Source organism: Trypanosoma rangeli (assembly GCF_003719475.1).
Source record: "Trypanosoma rangeli strain AM80 chromosome Unknown Tra_15.4_contig_00020, whole genome shotgun sequence".
NCBI classification, from domain to species: Eukaryota; Euglenozoa; class Kinetoplastea; order Trypanosomatida; family Trypanosomatidae; genus Trypanosoma; species Trypanosoma rangeli.
In genome coordinates this window covers 58903-80092 of record NW_021705764.1, presented here as the reverse complement: position 1 = coordinate 80092, position 21190 = coordinate 58903, and the positions used below count along the sequence as shown (strand labels likewise).

Genomic DNA, 21190 nt, shown 5'->3' with positions numbered 1-21190 from the left:
TTTTGTTTGTTTGTTGTCGTTGTCTGTTTGTTTTTTTTTTTTTTTTTGTAAGGGGGAGGGGGAGTGTTAGCCTGCATTTGCCTAATTTCATTTTTTGATTTGCTTTTCTGATGGCTTTAACGTCCTCTCTCCCTTTTGAGCGGTTTGGGAGACTAATCCATTCCACTTGGTTGATGCACACTGGCACAGAAAAGGGCCTACTGCCTGCACTCTTTGTAGCTTCCATGGGCCACATACACTTATTTATTTGGACGAGCAGGCGACAGACCACCTTATTTCTTCCTTTGTTGTTGTTGTTGTTTTTTTTTTAACCCTGCCACGGCTGAGAGTAGCAATGTCTGGAACAACACATGATGCCGCAGCGGAGGGCACAGACGACAACGCAACCGTGCAAATGGCGCTGCTCCGAGGCGATACGTCACCACAGGCTCTGGTAACACGTACCCCGCGAAAAGGTCCTCTTATTTCACTCACGCCGCTGGAAAGGCGGCTGGTCATCTCGGGAGCTCGAGTAGGGGTCACCATCGCGGATGGGCTATTTCTTTCGAGCACGGTGGCTAACCCGCTCCTGACAGTCTCCTTTATCGCCTACGAATCCTTCCGTGCCGTCAATGATTACTGGCGAGGAGAACTCAACACGTTGGGTTACCGCACAAGTGCGACAGATGTGGCGCTCCGTATTGGGAAGGAGGTGGGAACAGCCGCCATTGGAATTGCTATTGGACATGGCGTAGGAACTCTCATAGGACTAAGCGCCATTCCTGTAGCGGGACAGGTTGTCACTGCCACGGTGCTTTCGGTGACCATGGGTCTTTGTGTTGGCACACTTCTCACGCGTTATGCGGATCGCATCTTTATTCGGCTACAGCTGCAAGCTCAGTATGGATACTCACGGAATGAGCAGAAATCTCGCACACGGTTTGAACACTTGCTTGAGGCACAGCATGATCTTTCATCATTTGAAACCTGTCGAATTGTGCAGCATTACCGAGACTACCGGGTGGCATGTGGTTGGGAGAGTCAGATCGATGTCGATGACTACCGTGCATCCGCAGATATTACGATGATGCCCGTTTCTTTTCAACACTTTGCGATTGTTCAGTTGCAGCGTAAGTGGGGGTTTCTCAATGAGTACGTGGAGTGCAAAAAAGTGTTCAAGGCGTTAATGTTGTTGCATCATCCGGACAAGGGTGGTGATGGCGAGCTTGCGGCGCAGCTCAACCACGATTACGAAATTTATGCGTTCTGCCAGGGATGGCACGAAGACTGTCGGGGCATTTTTCAAAGAGAAGGGGCTGCAGGGCCGCAAAACACATCCGTTGGAAGTAAGAGAAGAAAACGGAGTACCATTGTGGGTTTTCTTCGTTCGCTTTTTCGTCCTGCGAGTAACTCGGCTATGGAGGCTGAAGATCTTAGGCAGTATGGACTTTTGGCGTTGGAGGCGGGAACCCCACCAGAGCTTCACAGGCTGGACGAGGTCGACTGGGAGGCCATGGACAAAGAAGAAGTCGGGGGATGTGAGAAACCCATGTTTGGCACCAGCGCCTTCGTCAAGCAAAGAGGCGTCTCTCGCGTGCTGGCCTCAATTCACCGTTGTTACCAACTCGCCTCTGAAGCGATTACATTTGCTGGCCTAGTTCGACTCTATAAGGAAACAAAGGAGTGGTCGGAACTTGAACGAGATATATATCTTTTTAACCGACTACAGACGTTTGTCAATGTGGTTGATGACATTCCACTCGTCGTGGGTGAACGCCATAATGCGTGCAAAGAGTACTCTTGTCGTGGTCTGAAGTGGTGCACCAAGGCAGAGGCAGTTTTAAGGCGCGAGGAGCGAAGGGAGGCTATTGTGTCCCGCTGCTTTCCCCCATATATATCTTCCAAGTTAATGGAGGCACTTGAGTTGTGGAAAACTGCTCAAAATCTAGCGAAGAGTTTCTTCAAACAGGGCAGCACAGGCGGTTGCGGCAGTAGCAACAGCAATAGTAGCAACACTAGCGACAACAACAACGAGACTGGTGGGGAACTACGTGCCTATGAAGGCACAGGGCAAACTCTCGATACCCTGTTAAACATTCAGAAGGCCTTACAAGATATAGTGGAAGACAGCACACAGTCTTGGAAGCATACCAATACCAGCGATGAGGAAGCACTCAATCCATCGTTTATGGAGAAAGTGAAGGCGCTCGGGTTAACAGCAAGTTGTGCCTTGGCTGGGGCACACGCCAGGGGCGTGGAGGACAAACTGCGGAAAACATGTGAAGAATTTTTTAGGGGACGCCGGAGGAAGCTGGAGACCACCACCCTCCTGTTGAATGAAATGTATGATTTGCAGTCGTCACTCACGACCGCCACCGTGGGGGAGCGTGAGACGCTTCAAGGCCGATACGACGATTTTATGAAACAACTTTTTCTTGTGCATTACTTGTTTGGGGAGTTGGACGCTGCCACAGTAGAGTTGTATGACATCTACACAATGCATCTCCCCGAAAAAGCCGGCGTTCTTAAAACGCTACCTTCATCCTGTGCACAGGCTGTTCATGAGGCGCTTCATCTGCCGCGATATGTGAAATACGAGCGAGAACGTACGCTTATAAATTACATGAATATTGAGGTTGAGCCACGGAATGCGATGGACCCTTCTCGCTCACCCGCTGACGGCGAGGTCCGTTTGGAGTGTGAGTGTGAGGTTTCCGAGGTCCAATTTGCTTTGCTCCGTGCGCAGTATGTGGACTCTGTTAATGGCACCGTTACTCCGTGTTGGCTTAAGCGGTATGTGTTTCCCAGAGTGGAAGGGGTAGAAGCGCAAATGCGCATTGAATTCCTATTTAAAACTATTATGCAACATGAACTGTGCGTTCCCGAGTTGTGTGCCACCCATCGCGTGACATGTGTCACTGATGTTTTTGCTGATGATTCCATGCGGCAAATCTACTTTCACATTCCACGAGGCGGAACCCAATTGCGTTTTGGCTCAACGCACGATGTTCGAAAAAGAATCATGCGGCTTGGAGTTCGATGGTTGCATGATGCGTTGCAATGCGTAATAGACCTCCACTCCTGCCAGTTGCTGCATGGTGCCATATGTTTATCTAATTTTACCTATGATGAGTTTGGAAACACGACGTTAGGCTTTTTTTCCAACGCTCTGCGAGATCGTGCACGGGATGCCGTTTCTCCGCTGGACGACGCCATTGACTTCGGCGCCTGCCTGCATGCCGAAGTGCTTCCATACCTTCTCAGCGCGTCAACCGCCGCTACTGCAGCGGCGCGGCAGTCCATTTTGGCGAGTGGACGGGAGGAACAAGTTGCCACCGGTGGAAAATACTCTGACGAGGAGGTCGCCGATGTATATCGCGAAGTCGCGGACCGGTTAATTGGAAAGGCGGAGCCACGCTGGGCGCTACTTGACGCGCGAACCTTCGTGCGGCGATTTCTTGAGGCCAACTACAACAGTGATGAACGCAATTATTTGTTTACCAAGGATGTGGCTTACCCGGCGAGCTGGGCAACACTTAAACCCATCGTCCCCGTCTCACTTGTTTTGGATGACCGCGTTTCGCCGCACTTACCCCCAAACGCCCGCGCGTTCCTAAACCGTAACCAGCACCTCTGGGAGGTATATTGGAAGTGCCGCCGCGAAATGGTAAAGAGGCGTGGCGGTGGCTTCTTTTCGATGCCCGCAGCGCTCAAGGGGCACAGGCCCTTCCTCCCCTGCGGCGACGATTGCGAGGTGAACGAGCGCTTTGCGTGGCGCGCCTGCGCTGATGAGGAGGAGGCGTGGCGGCTTTGTCTCGAAGGTTTTGTCGGCAGGAAGTGCCGGCTGCGACTTGCGCCGCCACAGGCGGGGGTGGGCGGGGGCGGGGCCGAGCCCCGCGCGCCCACGGTCAGCTGGGGTGTGATTTTCCGCGCCTCGCTTGGGACGGTCGAGGAGGCGGACGGAAGGAAACACCCCGAGCGCTCGCGGCAGAAATGCACCCCCCCAACCCCCGGCCACCTCGGCATGGGCGCGCGCGACCTCGGGCGATCCGCGGAGAAAAGCAGCGTGTTCCGCAGGGCCGCGAAGGACCCGGGCGACGTGCGAGGCTGGGAAATCGTGGTGCCCGCGCCGGGGGCGCGCTGCTATCCGGAGTACGTGGTGTGCGGCGTCTGGGTCGTTGGCGGAAGAGAAAAGGGGCAAGGGAAATAAACAAAAAAAGGTGTGGCGAAGCGAAAAGCCGGCGGAAAAAAAAAAAAAAAGCTGGGCGTGGTTGCCACCGCCCTATGCCCCGCCGATTTCGGCGAGCCCCAACCATGCTCTGCCTCACAAACCTCGTTTCTCCCCGCCCCCCCTTCCTTTCCCCCCTTCTCCCTAGCCTTCCTCTCGCGCCGTGGCCGCCCCGCATGGGCGGGGGCGCGGGGGCGGCCGGCGCTTCGGGCCCTCCCGATGCGGCGCCCGAGGGCGGCTCCTGCCGGGCCGGGCCGCCCGAATAGCGGCGGCCCCACCTTTTTTGTTTTTTCTTTTTTTAATAGCCGCGAGGGTGCGGGATCGCGCTCGGTTTATATATCGTCCGCTTCTTTCTTTTTTTCTTTTTAGTTTATTAGGGCCCGGTTGGTTAAGGTTGGGGGGCGGCATGGCCCCGCTCTCGGTGCTGGAGGAGTATCGGCGAATTTGCGTAGAACGGGGTCTAGGTCCGATCCGGGCTTTGGAGGATGGGTTTGCAACATCTCCCGAAAAGATCGATCTTAGTTTGCTTGTGGTCTCGTCTAGACATTTTGAATCGCTAATTACACTCTTAGAAAGGCGCGATGACATTGATAAACTCGACCTTAGTGGAATACAAATACCTGTAGTTCAGCTTATTGAACTATTCTCCGTTTTGTGTAACGGTTGTGTAAAGGAATTGATTCTTAAAAATGTGGAATTAGGTGTTCAGGCTGGTGAAGCCTTACTAAAGCTATGCATTGCCTATGGAGATCTAATTCACGTCGAGCTTGCAGGCACATTTCTACCGGAGTTTTTGGAAATTGCTATTCAGACGCAAGTGGAAATGAATCATCTTCATTATGAAGAAAAAATGTCGTATTGGCAAAAAGCTGTTGGACCTGAAACTCCGAGATCATGGAGGTGGAGATTTGAGTCGTGGACTGAAGAGAATGAAGCTGAACCTACACAGACTATGCTAAACTCAGTAAAAAGTGTAGATCTTTGGGATACTGCACGTTCTGTTACAGAAGAAGGTGTTCTTTTCACAGATAAGAATTTTCCACCTGAAAAGGCTTTGAAAGATTCTAATGTGAGGTGGGTTCGAGTGAGCAGTCTTCTTACGGAGAACAAAACGCAGGAAAACTGTTGTGTGGGGGAAAAACCTTTGTATTATGCAAAATACACAGATACAAGGAACCTTTGTGCAGCTCTCAATGTCGTTCAACAGGTACCTCATCTTCGTAAGCACCTCTGCGTAAGGCGAATTCCGAACTTGGGACTTTTTGCATTTCGTTTCTTTGTAAAATCTTCCTCACTTATTATCATTGTGGATGATCAAATTCCCTTTATAGATGATGAGCCTGCAGGGATTCATCATGGCAAAAATTCCAATGATTTTTGGGGATGCTTGGTGGAAAAGGCATTTGCCAAACTTTACGGTGGATATGATAAAATATCTGGGGTGGGTTATGGTTCTGCTCTTTCACAATTGACAGGCGGTGTTTGTTTTGCAATTGACTGGAAAATTTTAAGGCGACATTTTACGGAAACAGAATTGTTTCGATTTCTGAGAGACTTAACAAACTCGAAAAAAATCATAACTTCTCAACTTATTCCGCGCAATGCAATGGAGATGGAATCTGTGAAGGAAAAAGGTATAGTACCCTACATGTCGTATGTTATAACGGCCACAGAGGCACTTCGGGAGGAAAAACCGCAACTTTCCTATATAGTACAACTTTCTTGTCCTAGCAAGCTAAGTAGCGAGGATACAATTTTTGTTTCTCATCTAAAGGTAGAGCCTATTTCTTCTCTTCCACGGTATTGGATAGGTTTTGAGAATTGTTTGACGTATTTTAATAAATCTTGTTTACTTCTTTGGCCTCAAAATGATCCATGGAACAATCACAAAAATGTTGTGGAACATATGTGCGATTGCTCTGGAGAAACAGAAGATTCTTCAACCTTTGCGACGAATCCTTCTTTTTTACTTACAAACATGGGAAAAGATGAGACTGAAATTATGATTGTGCTGCGGAAAAAAAAAGAGAATATTAAACATCATCAAGGCTGGATTCAGTTGCATGTACATAAAGGAAATGATAATGGAATAGAAAGTGAAAGACGCTATGATGTATGTTCAAGAAATGCATTGTTTTGTACCGAAAAACATCACGATGGAGAAGCTGCCTTGGTCATTCGCCTAAAAGAAAATGAACGTTTGCAACTTACAGCATCAGCTTCTTCTAAATGTATATGTACATTAGCAGCAATTGCGTCTGATCGATTCCAACTAAATACACTGCCGGCTTTTTATGCATATACAATAGAGGGCAATTTGGGTCAGATGGATGCATCAAACTCTTCACTGGTTTTAATAAATAATAACAAGGAAACGGTTGAAAGACTTGTTGTGGCAATTTCTCAAGAACCTTTAAAGCAAAGAACTCACTCTATTGGTTTAGAGCTTTGGATAAACCGTGACCTTCAATCTGAGGATGGTCATCCACGATTTATTACGGAATTTAGAAGAGATGTTCTTGTGGTTTTTAACTTTTCATTCTCTGTTAAACACAATGACATAATAACTTTTATTCCGTTGGCTAAAAGACGTTTGCACAAGCTGGCCTTTTCCATGACTGTTTTCTCTTTTTTTCCACTACAAAGAGAAGACGAAGCGCGGTAATCTCGTCAAATAAAAATAGATTTCTTTATTTTTCATTTATTGTGTTGTTGTTGTTGTTTTTTTCTTGGGCATATGTTTCCGTTTTATACACATCGTATCTTTCTCTTGGGATATTATGTATGTATGTATGTATGTATATATGTTCTGAAATTTGTTGGTGAGAGCATGAGGGGGAAAATAAGCGAGTTTGGCGTTTATTTATTTATGTTGTTTCTTTTGCACTTTTTTTTCCTTGGGTGGGGGAAACTTAAATGCACAAATATATGTGTGGTTCTGTGTGCTGGAAAAAAAAAATATAGTAATTTATCAAACAAATATTGATAATAATAATAGTACTAGAAATAAGGAAGGTAGCTTGAACAGTTTATTTTTCTGTTATTATTATTATTATTAGTTTTGAATTAAAAGAAAAGAAAAAACGGAAAAACAAAGAAGAATTGAATATATATGGGAGCTCAAAGGGGTTTTGTGCGGACGACTAGAGCTGGTGCTTGGATTGCTCTCAATCGGGAAAATGTGGTGCGGCTTATTGAGTTTGACGATTTACTGTGGGGGTTGAAAAGGGATTTGTCTGAGTTCAAAGTTGCGTACTCTAGTGCGGGTGGTCCTTTAGCGTTGTATTCCGGGGATGATTTTCATTCGAGTGAAGTTCAAAATATTATTGGCTTGTATAATGCAAGAGGTGCACCTCATCCTGTGAGGCCAAACATACGTCTTGATGGTATAGAAAGTGTGTTCTTCATGTGCTGGAATGAGTGTAAAGATCATCTTGTCGTTCTCTTGAACACAGGCGAAGTACGATTTTTTAATTTGGCAGGAGAAACCGCCGCGCCATCTATCAACGTTCCTGTGCCTTTACTCTGTGCTAGTACAGGGAATGGGATTGGTTTATTGGTTAATGATGTGGAACCTCAGTTAATTCTATTGGACTACCATTTTACTGAGGAATACAAGAAGATTTCATTGAATCTTCCAAAGGTGTTTCAGAACCAAAAAGTTGCGGTAATGTTGGCCATTCCACAACAATTTAGTGATACTGGATACACAGAGCTATTTATACCTTTTTTATCAAATGATGGGGCTTCTAGCTTTTGGCATTGTGCCTTTGCTAATACTCCTCGTTGTTATGATCTTTGCCTATCTATAGATGGAGGTAATGTGGTTCATATGGCACTTTCTCCAAATGGTCAAGCTGTCGCTTTTTTAGTTCAGAATGGGACGCTTTACGTCACCTCACGTTCATTTGAAGATATTACTCGTCTGATCAACATAGAACTAGATGTTTTACCGGTTCAATTTCTTTGGTGTGGAGATAAATGTATTACATACTTGCATTTGGCTAGACAATTTGATGAAACCATTGAGTCTGCAACAACATTAACGTTGATTAATGTGGATGACCCTGCTCAATCGGATTTTTTGAATGATATTCCTCCTTCTCCCTATTTAGTTTCCGAGTGTGATGGTATTCGGATTTTTTCAGCTGACTCCTATCAATTTCTTCAGGTGGTTTCTGCCCCAAGTCGCCGTATTTTTTCTGTGGGATCTCGAGCTAATTCTGCCATGCTGTTACTCGCATTTGATGAATTTATGTGCGGTAGCACAAACTCTGTTAAGCTGATTCGAGATTTACAAGGAAATTATACGGAAATGTCCGAAACAGTGAATGATTGTATTGCAGCTGCTGGATTTGAGCTGAGCATCTCACAACAAAAACGTTTAATGCGTGTAGCTGCTTTTGGAAAATCATTTTGTTCAATGTACGAATCTGATTTCTTTGTAAATATGGTTCGAAGACTTCGTGTTTTGAATGCATTACGTAACAGTAAAGCAGGTATGTTAATGTCACAGGCACAACTTTTATCTTTGGAGGGAGATCGTTTAGCTGACAGACTTGTGCAAATGGATCAGCATCAATTGGCGTATTGCGTATGCGATTATTTAGGGTTTAGCACACGAAGAGTGATGACGGAATGGGCCTTGGCAAAGTTAACCAAACATTCTTTAACTGTGGCGGAGGAAAAACAATTGGCGCTTGATGTAATTGAAAAATTGAATGAGGTTAACCAAAATTTACATGCTGAAATTGCTTACAAAGTATATCTAAAACAAAAAACACATGCCGCATTGTTGCTTTTAGAAGCTGAGAAGATTGCTTCAGTGCAAATACCGAAATTATTAGAGATTAAGCAACCTGAGCTTGCTCTTCAGAAAGCTGTTAAAAGTGGAGATGCAGATCTAGTGTTTACAGCCATGATGTACCTTATTTCGCATCGGGGTACTGAGGTTATTCCTCTACTAACGAGTGATTCGACTACGGAAAAGATTTTTCTTTTATACATCACTGTTTGTGAAGGATATCGAGAACTTTTTATGGAGTATCATAAAACACACCCAGAGCACAAAACCTATGTGAATATTCGACATTACTTGAAGGAGGAGGAAGAACTGAAACGATTACTCTTGGAGTCTGACTGTAATTGGGAGACATTGCAACAAAAAAAGCTCACAGCTCTTGAAAACGTTGCCATTTCAGTTAAACGAGAAATTTTCGCTAATGCAGCTAATACAGGTATTGGAAGAAATGTATTTCCTTCCACTGGAGTATTCAGTGGGGTTTCTCAATATTCTCAATTAAATGAGAATAAAATTCATTTACATATGAAACTCCTGGATGAACAGACAAAACTGATGAAGGTATACAATGATAAACGTTTTCTAAACGCGTCAGTCATGAAAACGATATCTCTATGCTATGAACATGGTTGTGATGGGGTGGCAGGGCGTCTAAAAAGAGAATTTGGTGTGTCTGACAAGATGTATTGTTGGTGCAGGTTGAATGCATACACGACGATGTCGCAATGGGGACTTATTGACCATCTTGGTGACGTCAGAAGTAAAATCAAGCCAGTGATTGGAGCTCCCGCTTTTATTAATACACTACTTGCTTGTGGGCGCCCAGAACAAGCCAAGAAATATATACCCAAGATCTCTCAAATTGAACAACGAATGGAATATTATGTATTGTGCGGTGATTGGGAAGAAGCTGGGGCAGATTGTCGTCGTAATGGGGATCAGGATCTACTTTCTCAGCTGAAGGAACGGGTGAAAGGAAACGCTTCCGCAACGCAACGTATTGACAAGGGGTGGAACTCTGTCACAGAGTCGGGAGCATTAAAGCTGGCCAAGTTTTTTGCTTAGTGATCAGAATAGGTCTTTGTGATGTGTGGTCGTGAAGGGATATATTGCAGTGATCAACTTGTTTATTTATTTTATTACTGGCATGAGAGTTTGCATGTGCCTTTGGTTAAGTGGAAAAACGTTCAAGTCGTGCTTATAAATAAAATGTATGTATATAATTGTGTTTTCTTATTGCTGTTGATTGGTAGCTTGTAGGAAGCTTGCTTAGTGACGGCAAACCATTACGCACGTCAGATCCACAAGGGGTAAAGGCGGAAAAGAAAGAGGGAAGAGGAGTTAATCCAAACCCCAGGAGTCTATAAGTACAGGCCAAAGACGATTTTCCCTTCTTTTTTTTTTGGATTTGTCAGCTTGTTAAGCAATATAAATTGGGATCTTCAACTTAATTAGGTTTTTCTCACATTATTTTGTGCGTGTGTGCTTGTGTGGATAGGGAGCGGCAAGGTGGGGATAAAGTGATGAAGCCTAGTGTGGACCTTAGAAGGGAGGATGTAAGTGGATGGAAGCTTCATGATTTAGAATTGGGCGAAACGATAGGCACAGGAACCTTTGGTCGTGTTCGCCTTTGTAGGCACAAGTCATCTGGGAGATACATGGCTCTAAAAATACTCAAAAAACAGGAGGTACTCCGTATGAAGCAAGTTGAACATATTTTGGCGGAGTCGAGTATATTACAAGAACTCAATCATCCATTTATTGTAAATATGTTCAAGGGTTTTATGGACGATGACAGATTGTATCTTCTTCTTGAATTTGTGGCAGGTGGTGAACTTTTTACTCATTTGCGAAAGGCAGGAAAATTTCCCAACGATGTGGCAAAGTTTTACTCGGCAGAGGTGATTTTGGCATTTGAGTATCTTCACAGCTGCGGAATTGTGTACCGCGACCTAAAACCGGAAAACTTGTTATTGGATGAACAAGGGAACATTAAAATTACCGACTTTGGGTTTGCTAAGCGTGTGAGCGAACGCACTTTTACACTGTGTGGTACCCCAGAGTATCTGGCTCCGGAAGTGATTCAAAGTAGAGGCCATGGTAAAGCTGTAGATTGGTGGGCGCTTGGCATTTTATTGTATGAAATGCTTGTTGGTTATCCGCCTTTTTTTGATGAGAGCCCATTTAAAATTTATGAAAAGATTCTGGAGGGCAGGGTGCAATTTCCGCGTTGGGTGGAGCTGCGGGCAAAAGATCTCATCAAGAGTCTATTGGTGCTTGACCCCACAAAGCGTCTTGGCTCGCTGAATTGGGGCACCCAAGACGTCAAAAGACACAAATTTTACAGCGGAGTAGATTGGGAGGTGCTGTTGCAGAAAAATGTAGTTCCCCCCATTCCTGTGCGTCCAACGAAGGATGGGGATACACGTTACTTTGACCGCTATCCGGAAAGTCCCCATCATCCGTTGCCTCCGCTAACGGCAAAACAACAAGAGCTATTTGCAGGGTTTTGTGACGGGGAGTATACCAGGGCGTAGTGCTCCTGTTTGTCACTATTGTTGATTTCTAAAGCATGCTGCGTAAAACAGGTAAAAAAAATATATATATAAAAGGAACGAAAGGAGGGAACAGGAAGAACAACAACAGTACCGGCGACAGCAATTTTTAACCAAACAAATGGATTTGGGGGATATATTTAACTTATATGCAGTTTTGAGGGGGCTGAGGGAGTATAATGGGAAGGAGCTTTCCGCTGTAGCACTGAAGTAGCACGAAAGTACTTTTTTTTTGTGCTTCCATTCTCCTTGTGTCTTTCTTTTATTTTTATCGTTTTTGCTTCCGCTGTTGCCAGCACTCGGTCTTTGACTCTTTCTGTGATTCTTTCTTTCTGCCTGTATTTGTGCTTCATGCTTGCTTTGCTGCTGAGCTACGTGCAAAGCCGAGGGTTTTTTTTCATCTCTCTCTCTATCTCCGAGTCCTCGCGGACTCTCACGGTGCGTGAAGACAATGCTGATGGGGAGGGACGGGGAAATGAATGCGTACGCAGTCGAGGCGGCGTACATATCCAACAACTTGACCGATATTGAAGAAAAAAGAAATGAAAATCATGGGGATAATGGCGTAGTTAAACTTCTCCGGAAGATCGCTTGCTTCGCTGTTTGATCATGGAACCTTGGGACATACACATACGTGTGCGTATACATATTTACATTATATGCTAGTGTGAGCCTGTGGGTGTGCTTGCATGTATTTTTTTTTTTTTTTTTTTTTTTTAAGGGTTTTTCGGTTGGGGGGGCCGTTTGAGATTGCGACATCGATTTATGAAGGGAAAACGTGCCTATTCACCACTGGGACATGCATGCATGTATATATATATATATACATATTAGAGTTGAGAGAGAGAGATAAGGAAAGGAAATACGCATGCACATTGAGAATTGATAACATTAATCAAGGGTCGAATGTAGGAGAGCAAATTCGTTTAAGACATCCTAGGAACGTGATGAAAAGCGCAGCGCGGAAGATGTGACAAGGGTCTTGGGTTAATGTATCCAAATGCCTGCGAGTGCTGCTAGAAGGGTGAGACTGAGTGCACACAGTGTTTTTGCTTGGTGGGATTAAACTTTTTTTTTGTGCGTGAATTTTCATTTGAGAGGGGAAAAGAAGGAGGGCGAGAGTGATCAATAGTAATAGTCCGAGACATTTTGTATGTGCTTAACGAAACAAAACGAAACATTTTTCATATATATATATATATATGCGTGTATATATCACACGTATATGTCTTGCGGATGCATGAGTGTTGGCTCCTCGGGTCTGCCCCTGTATTTTTGTGCCAGTCTGACCGTAGGACGTGCTGTTGACTAATAATTTTTTTTGTTTTAAAAAAATTTGCTTTCCGCATCAGTGTCTAGTCTGTTTGCGTCTTTTCGTGTTGAAATCTCTCTTTTATATATATATATATATTTCTTCCTCTCTGTGTCTGCGCATTTGTTCTGAGCGGCACCAACTTTCTATCGGGCACGGTGACACCGCGCCCGCATACCTATTTCTCACTGCAAACTAACACCCTAAGCCCCGTTGAGAATGGGCTCAAGCGGTACGCACTCTTTGTTGCTTTTGCCCTTGTAGTCTTCTCTTTATGTGTTGTTGTGTTTTCTCTCACTCCCCGTCTTCCCACACGGCCGGCGTGCCTGCTGTGGGCATGAATGCGCGCTCCGGACAGTTATATAAACGGAGCAGGAAACAAAACAAACAGAAAAAAAATGGACAAACTGCTTCACGCATTATTCTTTTCCTCCCCATTTCGTTTATTATTATTATATATATTTTTAATCCTTATTTTACCTGCATTTGCCGCCGCAAAAAAATATATAAAAGCATTCAAATCGAGTAAAGATGGCGATGCTTATAGAACTGCATATGTGTCCCAGCCTGTTTGCAACAACGACGGATCAGTGCTCAGTTATGGCAAAAATGAATGACGAGGCTGAGTGCTTTCGTGTCTGCGTAGTGACCCTTAGCGGGGCGTGTTACCAGGACGAGTTTGACGAGGAGGGTCTTTCCGTGGTGAAGGCAACTCTTGGGGAACACGTCAGTTGGTCGGAATTCTTTGGTTTAGTGCGTGAGGCCTTCATCACTGGCCAGGTAAAGGTGCAGGGGGTAGGCGAAGCTGCTGCGGCGGTGTCGTGTCATGTCTCTGGCACCGGAAACGACGGTGAAGGTTGTGTGGTGAAGTTTACTGTAAGCAAGGTGGATGCACCTTTGATGCCGACTCTTGTGAAGGCGCTAGTGGATGCTTATCAACTGCAGGCCCATCCAAAGGTGCACGAGCAGCAGCTGGCCACGCTGACAGAGGAGCTTCTCCAAACCAAAATGAGGGTAGAACAGGCGGAAAGAGAGGTTTGTGTTTTGAAGGAAAGTTTTCTGTGGAAACGACAACTCGACATTCACAATACCCAACGCATCGAGAAAATGCAGGAAAAGATCGCCAACTATACATTGAATGCAAATGACGGCCGGATTGCTGCAGCAGAAAATAGAGGAGACACCTGCGGGCGGGGTAGAAGCATTGCGGAGGCCCCCACCAAAGGTTGTATTCGACAACCACTTGGAGAGGAGGAGTGCAGGCCGTATGACCCTGAACTCCTTGCTATCATCAAAGGTCGATGGGTGACTAAGTCTGATATTGACTCGAATTCCGCACATAAACACGTCATTATGCCTCTTACTTTGACTGAGCTGCGTGGTCGAGTCCCCATGTTTGCTAACAGACAGCAGGAGGCTGTATGGGAAGCCCTAGATAAGTTAGATGACTGGGACTATAACGTTTTTGATGTTCAAAGGGCCATGACTGGGGATGATTTTGCGTCACTGCATCTTCAAACAAAGGGTGGTTCACTTTTTATAACCATGTACGCACTGTTGATAAAGTATAACCTTCTTTTCAAGTTTAACATTGATGAACAGATTGCGTTGAACTGGATTAGTACTGTAGAGGCAGGATATAATGGCAATCCATACCACAACTCCATGCATGCTGCGGATGTTCTGCATATCACCCACTACATACTAAGCAAGGGGGGTCTGGCAAAACGTTGTCAGTTATCCGATCTACAGGTGTTTGCAGTTCTTTTTGCGGCTGCTATACACGATTACAATCACCCTGGTGTGAATAACAACTTTCACGTTAAGACACAATCGTATAACGCAATACTTTACAATGATCGCAGTGTGCTGGAGAATTTGCACGTTTCAAGCGTGTTTGAGCTGATGAAAAATCCAAGATTTAACATTCTTGAGAGTTTTTCTGATGAGCAATGGAGGGAAATTAGGGAAACAGTTATTGACATGGTGTTAGCTACAGATATGAGTTTGCACGGGAAGTATATTGCGCGGCTTAAACGGCGTCTTGATGAACGAGCGAGTTTTACAGACCGCGAAGACCAAAATCTTGCTCTAGCCATGGCGCTGAAACTAGCTGACGTCTCAAACTGTGGTCGGCCGCTTGATATTTACCTCAAATGGAGCGCCAAGGTGTCGGATGAGTTTTATCTTCAAGGGGATCGGGAGCGGAACTTAGGTTTCGAGTGTAGCCCGTTCATGAACCGCCTACAGCCTGCTCTCGCCAAGGGGCAGGTTGCCTTCATGAATTACATTATTATTCCATTTTTTGAGATGATGGTGGAGTTGCTGCCCAACATGCGGCTGTCAGTAGAGTGTGCCGAAATATGCAGGAAGTATTGGATTCAGTCTGGGGAGGAGTGAGAGGGGGGTATTTTGCGACGCAACTGCGATAATAACGGGTAGAAACAACATCTTCATCCCTCTTTTTTTCTCTCTCAGAACAAAAAAAAAAACCGGCTGACTTTATTATAATTCTTTTTTTTCTCAATCGACATTTTTTTTTGTCCTTTTTTTTTTGCCTTCTATGTATGCATACATTTTCTAATATTTTTGTGGCAACTTCTTCCTTATTCCATTGTCGTATGTACACTATGTATTTGATAGAGGGTGCTGCCGCTGGAATTGGTTTGGGCGAGGCGAGAAGGCTGGATGAGTGCCTGCCATGCCCGTGCATTTACCCTCTCTTCTTCTTTTCCAGCATTGACGTTTGTAGAGTATGAGACGACCAATAAAAAAGGAGCGAAAAGGGATGGATGCAATTAATAACTAAGGAGGTGAGCAGCTGCCATTCCCTGTTGCTGTGTCTCGGCTCTTTCTGTTATATATATTTCTCCTGTATTATTATATCTTTTTTTTTTCCTCTTGCCTCGGCGCCTCATGTGTGGACTTTGCAAAGGGTGGCAGCATGAGCTCGCACCTGTCGGAGCTTTGTAAGGCCAGTGAGGTGGGCCCCATTGTAGAACAGCTTAAGCAGTTGTGCCCACAGCGACTAAATTTTGACACTGATGAGGAAAAGGAGGAAGTCCCTGTTGCTTCTGGTTTCACGAGAGATGCACATGAGCGGATGCGATGCACCTTTGAAGGGATTTGGGGCTATCAGGACGATGATGGCAGGACCGCTCTTCACTGGGCAGTAGCCATGCAGAATTTCGCGCTGGCTCATACGCTTATGAAAGCTCCCTATTTTGCTCTTGCCTTGAGCGAGGATCATGACGGGGTATCGCCGTTTATAACGGCCTGCATGGTTGCCGCGCCAGAAGAGTTTCTGCGCGAACTCCTGGAGACAGCGGCAGCGCAGCGAAGCTGGAAGGTGATTCGGGAGCAAGACGGTATGAATACTACTCTGGAGAATGCCACGGCGGATGTGTGTTTGCGTGGAGCTGCGATTGTTGACAACCCCCTTATGGAACAGGAGTTAGTTATTCTCAATCAAGCTGACAGCCATGGGAATACACCACTTTTGCACGCGGCTGGGCGAGGCAAACTTGCCATTGTGCGCTTCTTGTTGCAATTAGGGGCCTCAATTGATCATCAGAACAGGCGTGGGCAGTCCGCACTCCATCGTGCTACGAGTCGCGGTGCAACTGATGTTGTAGAAGAGCTTGTAGCGACAAGTCAAAAAGTGCACAGCCGTGCAGAACACCGTCGGTGGATGAATCTACAAGACTACCGGGGTAACACCACCTTATTTTACGCCTCCATGGACAATAATGAAGAACTGGGTCGCTATCTACTGCGCCACGGAGTTGATCGCGAGATCAAAAACAAGGAGGGGAAAGAGTTTTGGGAGGTCTAATATGGCATCCTCTGTGGTCCTGTTTTTAATGATCATTGTGCGGCTATTGGACAAAACGTTTGTTGCAGTGGCTTCTATTCGAAATGAGAAACTTCATATTCTCTGATATACGTGTATTTCTTATTACGTTATCACATGGCTCTTGTCGCGTTTTTTTTTTTTTTTGATGAAGGCAAGCGGAAGGGTGCGTATTTTTGAGGTTGCTGCTGTAAAGGTGGTAAGGCTGCAGTGGTAAGGGAAATTCAAAAAGAAAAAAAAATATGAATCGGCGTGAACAACGACGGAAACGGGAGCGTGAAACCCTGTTGCCTGCACTTTCCGCTCTTATCGCAAACATTTCCCCACAGGATGATACTTCTGCGCCCTTGCGCTACTTGAAGGCCTTCTCGACACTACACCCGCTGGACGGTGACAGCGGGGACAACGTCCACGTTATTGAGGGCGATGGATTAAGTCGACTCTGCAAGGAGCTTGGGAGTGGAATATGTGAAAAGGATGTATTGGCTGTTGCACGTCGTGTGCCGCGCAGTCAATCAACGCCTGAAAGGATCGATGTGACGGAGTTGTGCTTTGCGATTGCTCAGGCGACTGCCCCAGTGAATGTGCACGAGCGGCGGCGAAATGTTGGGAGTGTGGCCCCCCTCGATGAAAACGCTCCACTGATAAAGTACTATGCAAAAGACCGTTTTGCCTCCCTCCTGGGGTGCGTCAGCCCGGAGGACATCCAACTCGAGTGGCAGAAGTTTTTCTCGTGCCTTTCCTCACCACTTCCCATGACATTACGTGTGCACTGCAACGAACGGGTCTTGAAGCATATTGCTCTCGAGTTTCTGTTGCACGATCCAATGCTGCGTGAGGTAGTGCAATCAATAACCCCTTTACTTCCTCCTCGCATTGGTCTCTACGGTTGTTCCCATGATCTTTATCATAAAAAAAGCCGGGCTGAGTATATTTGTCGAACTTTACACGCCGCCAGCGCAGTTTCCTTTCAGGAAACCGTCTCAGTCTTGCCAGTTATGGTGGCAGACATCCAGCCGCAGCATGCGGTTTTGGACATGTGTGCTGCACCAGGAAGCAAGACCCTGCAAGTGCTGGATGAGATGTTACAGTACGGGTGGTCCACGTCCGCTGTTTCACAGGGTGTGGTTATTGTGAATGAAAAAGATCGTGTGAAGGCTACACAAATACTTCCATCTCGTTTGAAGCGTTTTCATGCGCCAAATGCGATTTGCACACGTTGTGATGCCTCTCAATGGCCAAGGATTTTTTATTCTTCTGAAGAGGGGCCCTCATATGCAGAGAAGCGATTTGACCGCATCATTTGTGATGTTCCGTGTAGTGGCGATGGCACCGTTCGCAAGGAACCTGCATCAGCCAGCTCGTGGAGTTCTGGATATGTCAAATCTCTTTTTCCAACACAAAAGGCGCTGCTACGACGCGGATTAGATCTCCTTCGGGAGGGTGGTATCCTTGTTTACAGTACCTGTAGCATGAACCCAAAGGAAGATGAAGAAGTTGTGTGTGCAGGGCTAGAGTTGTTTGGAGATACCATTGAGCTTCTTGACGTAAACGCTATTTTACGAGAAAAGGGTGCGGTCCTGCACTCCATTGGCGGCGTCGTGTCTCCCAACGTGGATCATTTGCAGAAAGCCATCTTGCCCTCAACCTTTGATGGCCGGAAGGTTCTGCGCATTTTGCCCCATCGCGATGACACCGGTGGCTTTTTTGTAGCCTGTTTTCGGAAACGGTCGTTGCCGGATTTGGCCCCGCCGTTGACGCTTTATGAGAAGCTGAATCACTGGACGAAGGGAAAGTTTTGGGCTCCTGTGGGCAGGCACGATTCTGAGTGGTGTAATATCGTCGCATTCTACGGGATTGACCCAGATTGCACAGACACCTTTCAGTACTACAGTACGACTTTGGAGAATAAAGACCAGCAACTCGTGGGTGCTGGTCTTGTGCCGCTCTACCATTTGAACCCTAATGGCGCCGCGTGTCGGCGGATAGTGCTTGTGACAGTTGCCACTGCCCGCATGCTTTTTAAGACGCGGCCGTACAAAGGACCTGGCGTCGAGATTGTCTCCGTGGGCGTCCGTGCCTTTGAGGCGTACGATGACAGGTTTCTGCTTAATGCTCAGTGCCGCTGGCGGGCGGTTGTTGAATCCGCCTCATATCTCGCTCCTTGTATGCGAACGCGTAAAATAGTCTTGGATGTGGCAAATCACCCAGAGCTTGTACGACAATTGCTTTCAAACGGGTTTATCTGGTTGCAGGATTACTGGCGTGTCATTTTGCATCGGACATCTGTGGTCACTACTACTACCACAGCTAATAGTAATAATGATAATAACTGTAGTATTGATAATAAAGGAACTTCTTTTGTTGACGTTGCGACAGATGTGCTACCTCTTGTTCGTAGCGATGGACCACTTCACACGCTTCTCACATCGACAGCGTGGATGCAACCATCTACGCAAGGCATTTGTGAAATGCTCGCGGAAAATGTGTTGGTTGGAGGCGTTCTTGTCGGTCTTGTGGGTGGCAAGTTGGCAGGCGAAGAAGGCCCGTGGTGGCTGAGCGCGACGCTGAGTAGTTCAAAGCTTGAATTGGCTGTAGATGCCTCACTTCGCGCGTTCGGTCTTCTTGCCTTTTTAGGTGTCGACTCAGCGTAATACGCTGTCATGCGTTGCGACCCCCAACGCTGAATGAAGCAACCTACGAAAACTGCCTGGAGAGATATTCAAGGAGACCCCTTTGATGTGATCGTTAGGGAACAGTTCTTGCTGGTTCTCTGTGGGGGTGTCTGAAGACCATATACCACGAGCGTTTCTTCTTTTGGCTGTTTCTAGCTTTACTTGCATACGTGTTTTTGAATGCGTATATAGTGTACCAATTGCCATATGGGTTTTCTCTGCATTTTTCGCTCTCAGCCTCTCTTGAACTCTGTTTTTTTTTTTGTCTTGGTTTTTCTACTTGGATTACTTGGATTGCTCTTCGTGGGCAGGATGGGCGTAAGCCGACACGATGCAGGTTGGGGTTAACGATGATGAATCGAAGCGCTGCACGTTTCAGGGATGTACTGAGGTGGATCCTCTTGCCTCTCGTTGCAGACTCTGCGGCGGGATGTTTTGCGCCGAACACACCACCGTGGTCGCCCACACCTGTAGCGTCTTCAATGCTCAGCCTCTCACCTGCCCCATCTGTCTTCAAAGCGTGCCACTCGAGCGCCCTGGACAACCACCTGACGAGGCTGTGTCGCGACATATTGATCGAGGTTGTCGCAATACTCAGTTGCTGCCGAATGGTCAAAAAGATCGGATGAACTACTGCAGCTATGCGGACTGCCACAAGAACGATGTGGCTGCTATCATTTGTGAGGACTGTGGCAATATGTACTGCATTGAGCATCGTGCTCCCGTGCGTCACCGTTGCCGGAAGTCTCGGGTGCCTCGCACTGCTGCTTCTTTACAGAGGACGTCGCAAAAGGCGACGCTTTCTTCCGCCAAAACGTCGACCACTGCTTCTCCTTCATCACTGTCTAAAAATTTTCCGCGTAACACTCCCAGCACGGCTCTTGGGGTGCGTGCTGAGGGCGCCGTAACTCCACTTGTTCTTTTTGCAAAGGAGTTTGGTGTTGCCCCATTTTTCATGTATTTTCCACGTTTAATGGTGGTGGGTCGTTTGCTGGATCTTGCCGTTAGTCAGGCGGCGCTTGAGAGTATGGCCGTGAACAATGCGAAAGGTGCATGGATGGTGCATGTGATCCGGCGGCCGCACAGCAGCGACGGGTTTTCTGTGTTTGCTCCACGTCTTTCCGCGACATTGAAGGAGGCGGGTGTGGGGGATGGTTCAATTGTATATATTGGGAAGCAACAAGTGGTGCCAGACGACGTGGTTAAGGGGCTCGCCCCGCAACTTACAAGGAAGATCTCCGAAGATAGGAAAGAAAATACGGAATGTACCATCCTGTAACTGGACGGTGTAATGAGGCGCGGTGTGGGTGGTTTCACTGTGGGTATGCTTCGTGGTGTTGATGCAGTTGCGGTGCAGCACGTCTTCTGATATGTAGTATTTGCTCTTTGCGCGGCAATTTCATTCTCCGCTTGCTGCACATACGTGTGCACTTTTGTTGGGTGCCTTCCTTTTCCATTTCTCGTCGCTGAAATGCAGTAGGGGGTAAGTGGCCGTTTGTGTTTCTCACCTACACGCGGGCATTGCATACCCACATGTGGGCACCCGTGTTGCAATAAGCGCAGCGAAATGAAGAACGGAAGCTCCGATCGCTCAGGAATTTCAGCTCTTGCTGACACGCGTTGTTTAAGCTCTGAGTAAATGAAAATTATTATTATTCTAGCGCCGCGTGAATCGGGTGGAGGGCACCTCGTACACCGCGGCCGTTGCACTGTTGCTGCCGTGCCATTATTATTATTATTATTATTATTGTTATTGTTTTTTTTTTTAAGCGTTTGAAATAATGTGC

General features: G+C 46.4%; 8 protein-coding genes across 8 annotated transcripts, besides 14 other annotated features; all 8 read left to right on the top strand.

Annotated features, from left to right (window-relative positions):
• Positions 1-47: a sequence feature (A-rich).
• Positions 48-284: 237 nt separating this feature from the next.
• Positions 285-307: a microsatellite.
• Positions 308-334: 27 nt separating this feature from the next.
• Positions 335-4189, top strand: TraAM80_01054 (transferase; the record flags this gene model as incomplete). The annotated part of the gene is made up of 1 exon (XM_029378109.1): positions 335-4189. The coding sequence occupies one exon, from the start codon at positions 335-337 to the stop codon at positions 4187-4189; it is 3855 nt and encodes a 1284-aa protein (XP_029242075.1).
• A 424-nt stretch (positions 4190-4613) lies between these two features.
• On the top strand, positions 4614-6872 carry TraAM80_01053 (calpain-like cysteine peptidase; the record flags this gene model as incomplete). The annotated part of the gene is made up of 1 exon (XM_029378108.1): positions 4614-6872. The coding sequence occupies one exon, from the start codon at positions 4614-4616 to the stop codon at positions 6870-6872; it is 2259 nt and encodes a 752-aa protein (XP_029242074.1).
• A 24-nt stretch (positions 6873-6896) lies between these two features.
• Positions 6897-6908: a sequence feature (A-rich).
• Positions 6909-6939: a microsatellite.
• Positions 6940-6983: 44 nt separating this feature from the next.
• Positions 6984-7015: a microsatellite.
• A 143-nt stretch (positions 7016-7158) lies between these two features.
• Positions 7159-7217: a microsatellite.
• A 19-nt stretch (positions 7218-7236) lies between these two features.
• Positions 7237-7265: a microsatellite.
• A 10-nt stretch (positions 7266-7275) lies between these two features.
• Positions 7276-7306: a microsatellite.
• Positions 7307-7319: 13 nt separating this feature from the next.
• TraAM80_01052 (putative vacuolar protein sorting complex subunit) lies at positions 7320-10073 on the top strand (the record flags this gene model as incomplete). Its single annotated transcript, XM_029378107.1, has 1 exon — positions 7320-10073. One exon carries the CDS (start codon positions 7320-7322, stop codon positions 10071-10073), a length of 2754 nt encoding a protein of 917 aa, XP_029242073.1.
• A 458-nt stretch (positions 10074-10531) lies between these two features.
• TraAM80_01051 (putative protein kinase A catalytic subunit) lies at positions 10532-11545 on the top strand (the record flags this gene model as incomplete). The annotated part of the gene is made up of 1 exon (XM_029378106.1): positions 10532-11545. One exon carries the CDS (start codon positions 10532-10534, stop codon positions 11543-11545), a length of 1014 nt encoding a protein of 337 aa, XP_029242072.1.
• A 712-nt stretch (positions 11546-12257) lies between these two features.
• Positions 12258-12281: a microsatellite.
• Positions 12282-12370: 89 nt separating this feature from the next.
• Positions 12371-12394: a microsatellite.
• A 355-nt stretch (positions 12395-12749) lies between these two features.
• Positions 12750-12779: a microsatellite.
• Positions 12780-12957: 178 nt separating this feature from the next.
• Positions 12958-12974: a microsatellite.
• Positions 12975-13318: 344 nt separating this feature from the next.
• Positions 13319-13354: a microsatellite.
• Positions 13355-13406: 52 nt separating this feature from the next.
• TraAM80_01050 (putative cAMP phosphodiesterase A) lies at positions 13407-15275 on the top strand (the record flags this gene model as incomplete). Its single annotated transcript, XM_029378105.1, has 1 exon — positions 13407-15275. One exon carries the CDS (start codon positions 13407-13409, stop codon positions 15273-15275), a length of 1869 nt encoding a protein of 622 aa, XP_029242071.1.
• A 544-nt stretch (positions 15276-15819) lies between these two features.
• TraAM80_01049 (26S proteasome non-ATPase regulatory subunit 10) lies at positions 15820-16710 on the top strand (the record flags this gene model as incomplete). Its single annotated transcript, XM_029378104.1, has 1 exon — positions 15820-16710. One exon carries the CDS (start codon positions 15820-15822, stop codon positions 16708-16710), a length of 891 nt encoding a protein of 296 aa, XP_029242070.1.
• A 260-nt stretch (positions 16711-16970) lies between these two features.
• TraAM80_01048 (putative methyltransferase) lies at positions 16971-19382 on the top strand (the record flags this gene model as incomplete). Its single annotated transcript, XM_029378103.1, has 1 exon — positions 16971-19382. The coding sequence occupies one exon, from the start codon at positions 16971-16973 to the stop codon at positions 19380-19382; it is 2412 nt and encodes an 803-aa protein (XP_029242069.1).
• Positions 19383-19734: 352 nt separating this feature from the next.
• On the top strand, positions 19735-20682 carry TraAM80_01047 (AN1-type zinc finger protein 2B; the record flags this gene model as incomplete). Its single annotated transcript, XM_029378102.1, has 1 exon — positions 19735-20682. The coding sequence occupies one exon, from the start codon at positions 19735-19737 to the stop codon at positions 20680-20682; it is 948 nt and encodes a 315-aa protein (XP_029242068.1).
• A 446-nt stretch (positions 20683-21128) lies between these two features.
• Positions 21129-21158: a microsatellite.
• Positions 21159-21190: the final 32 nt, after the last annotated feature.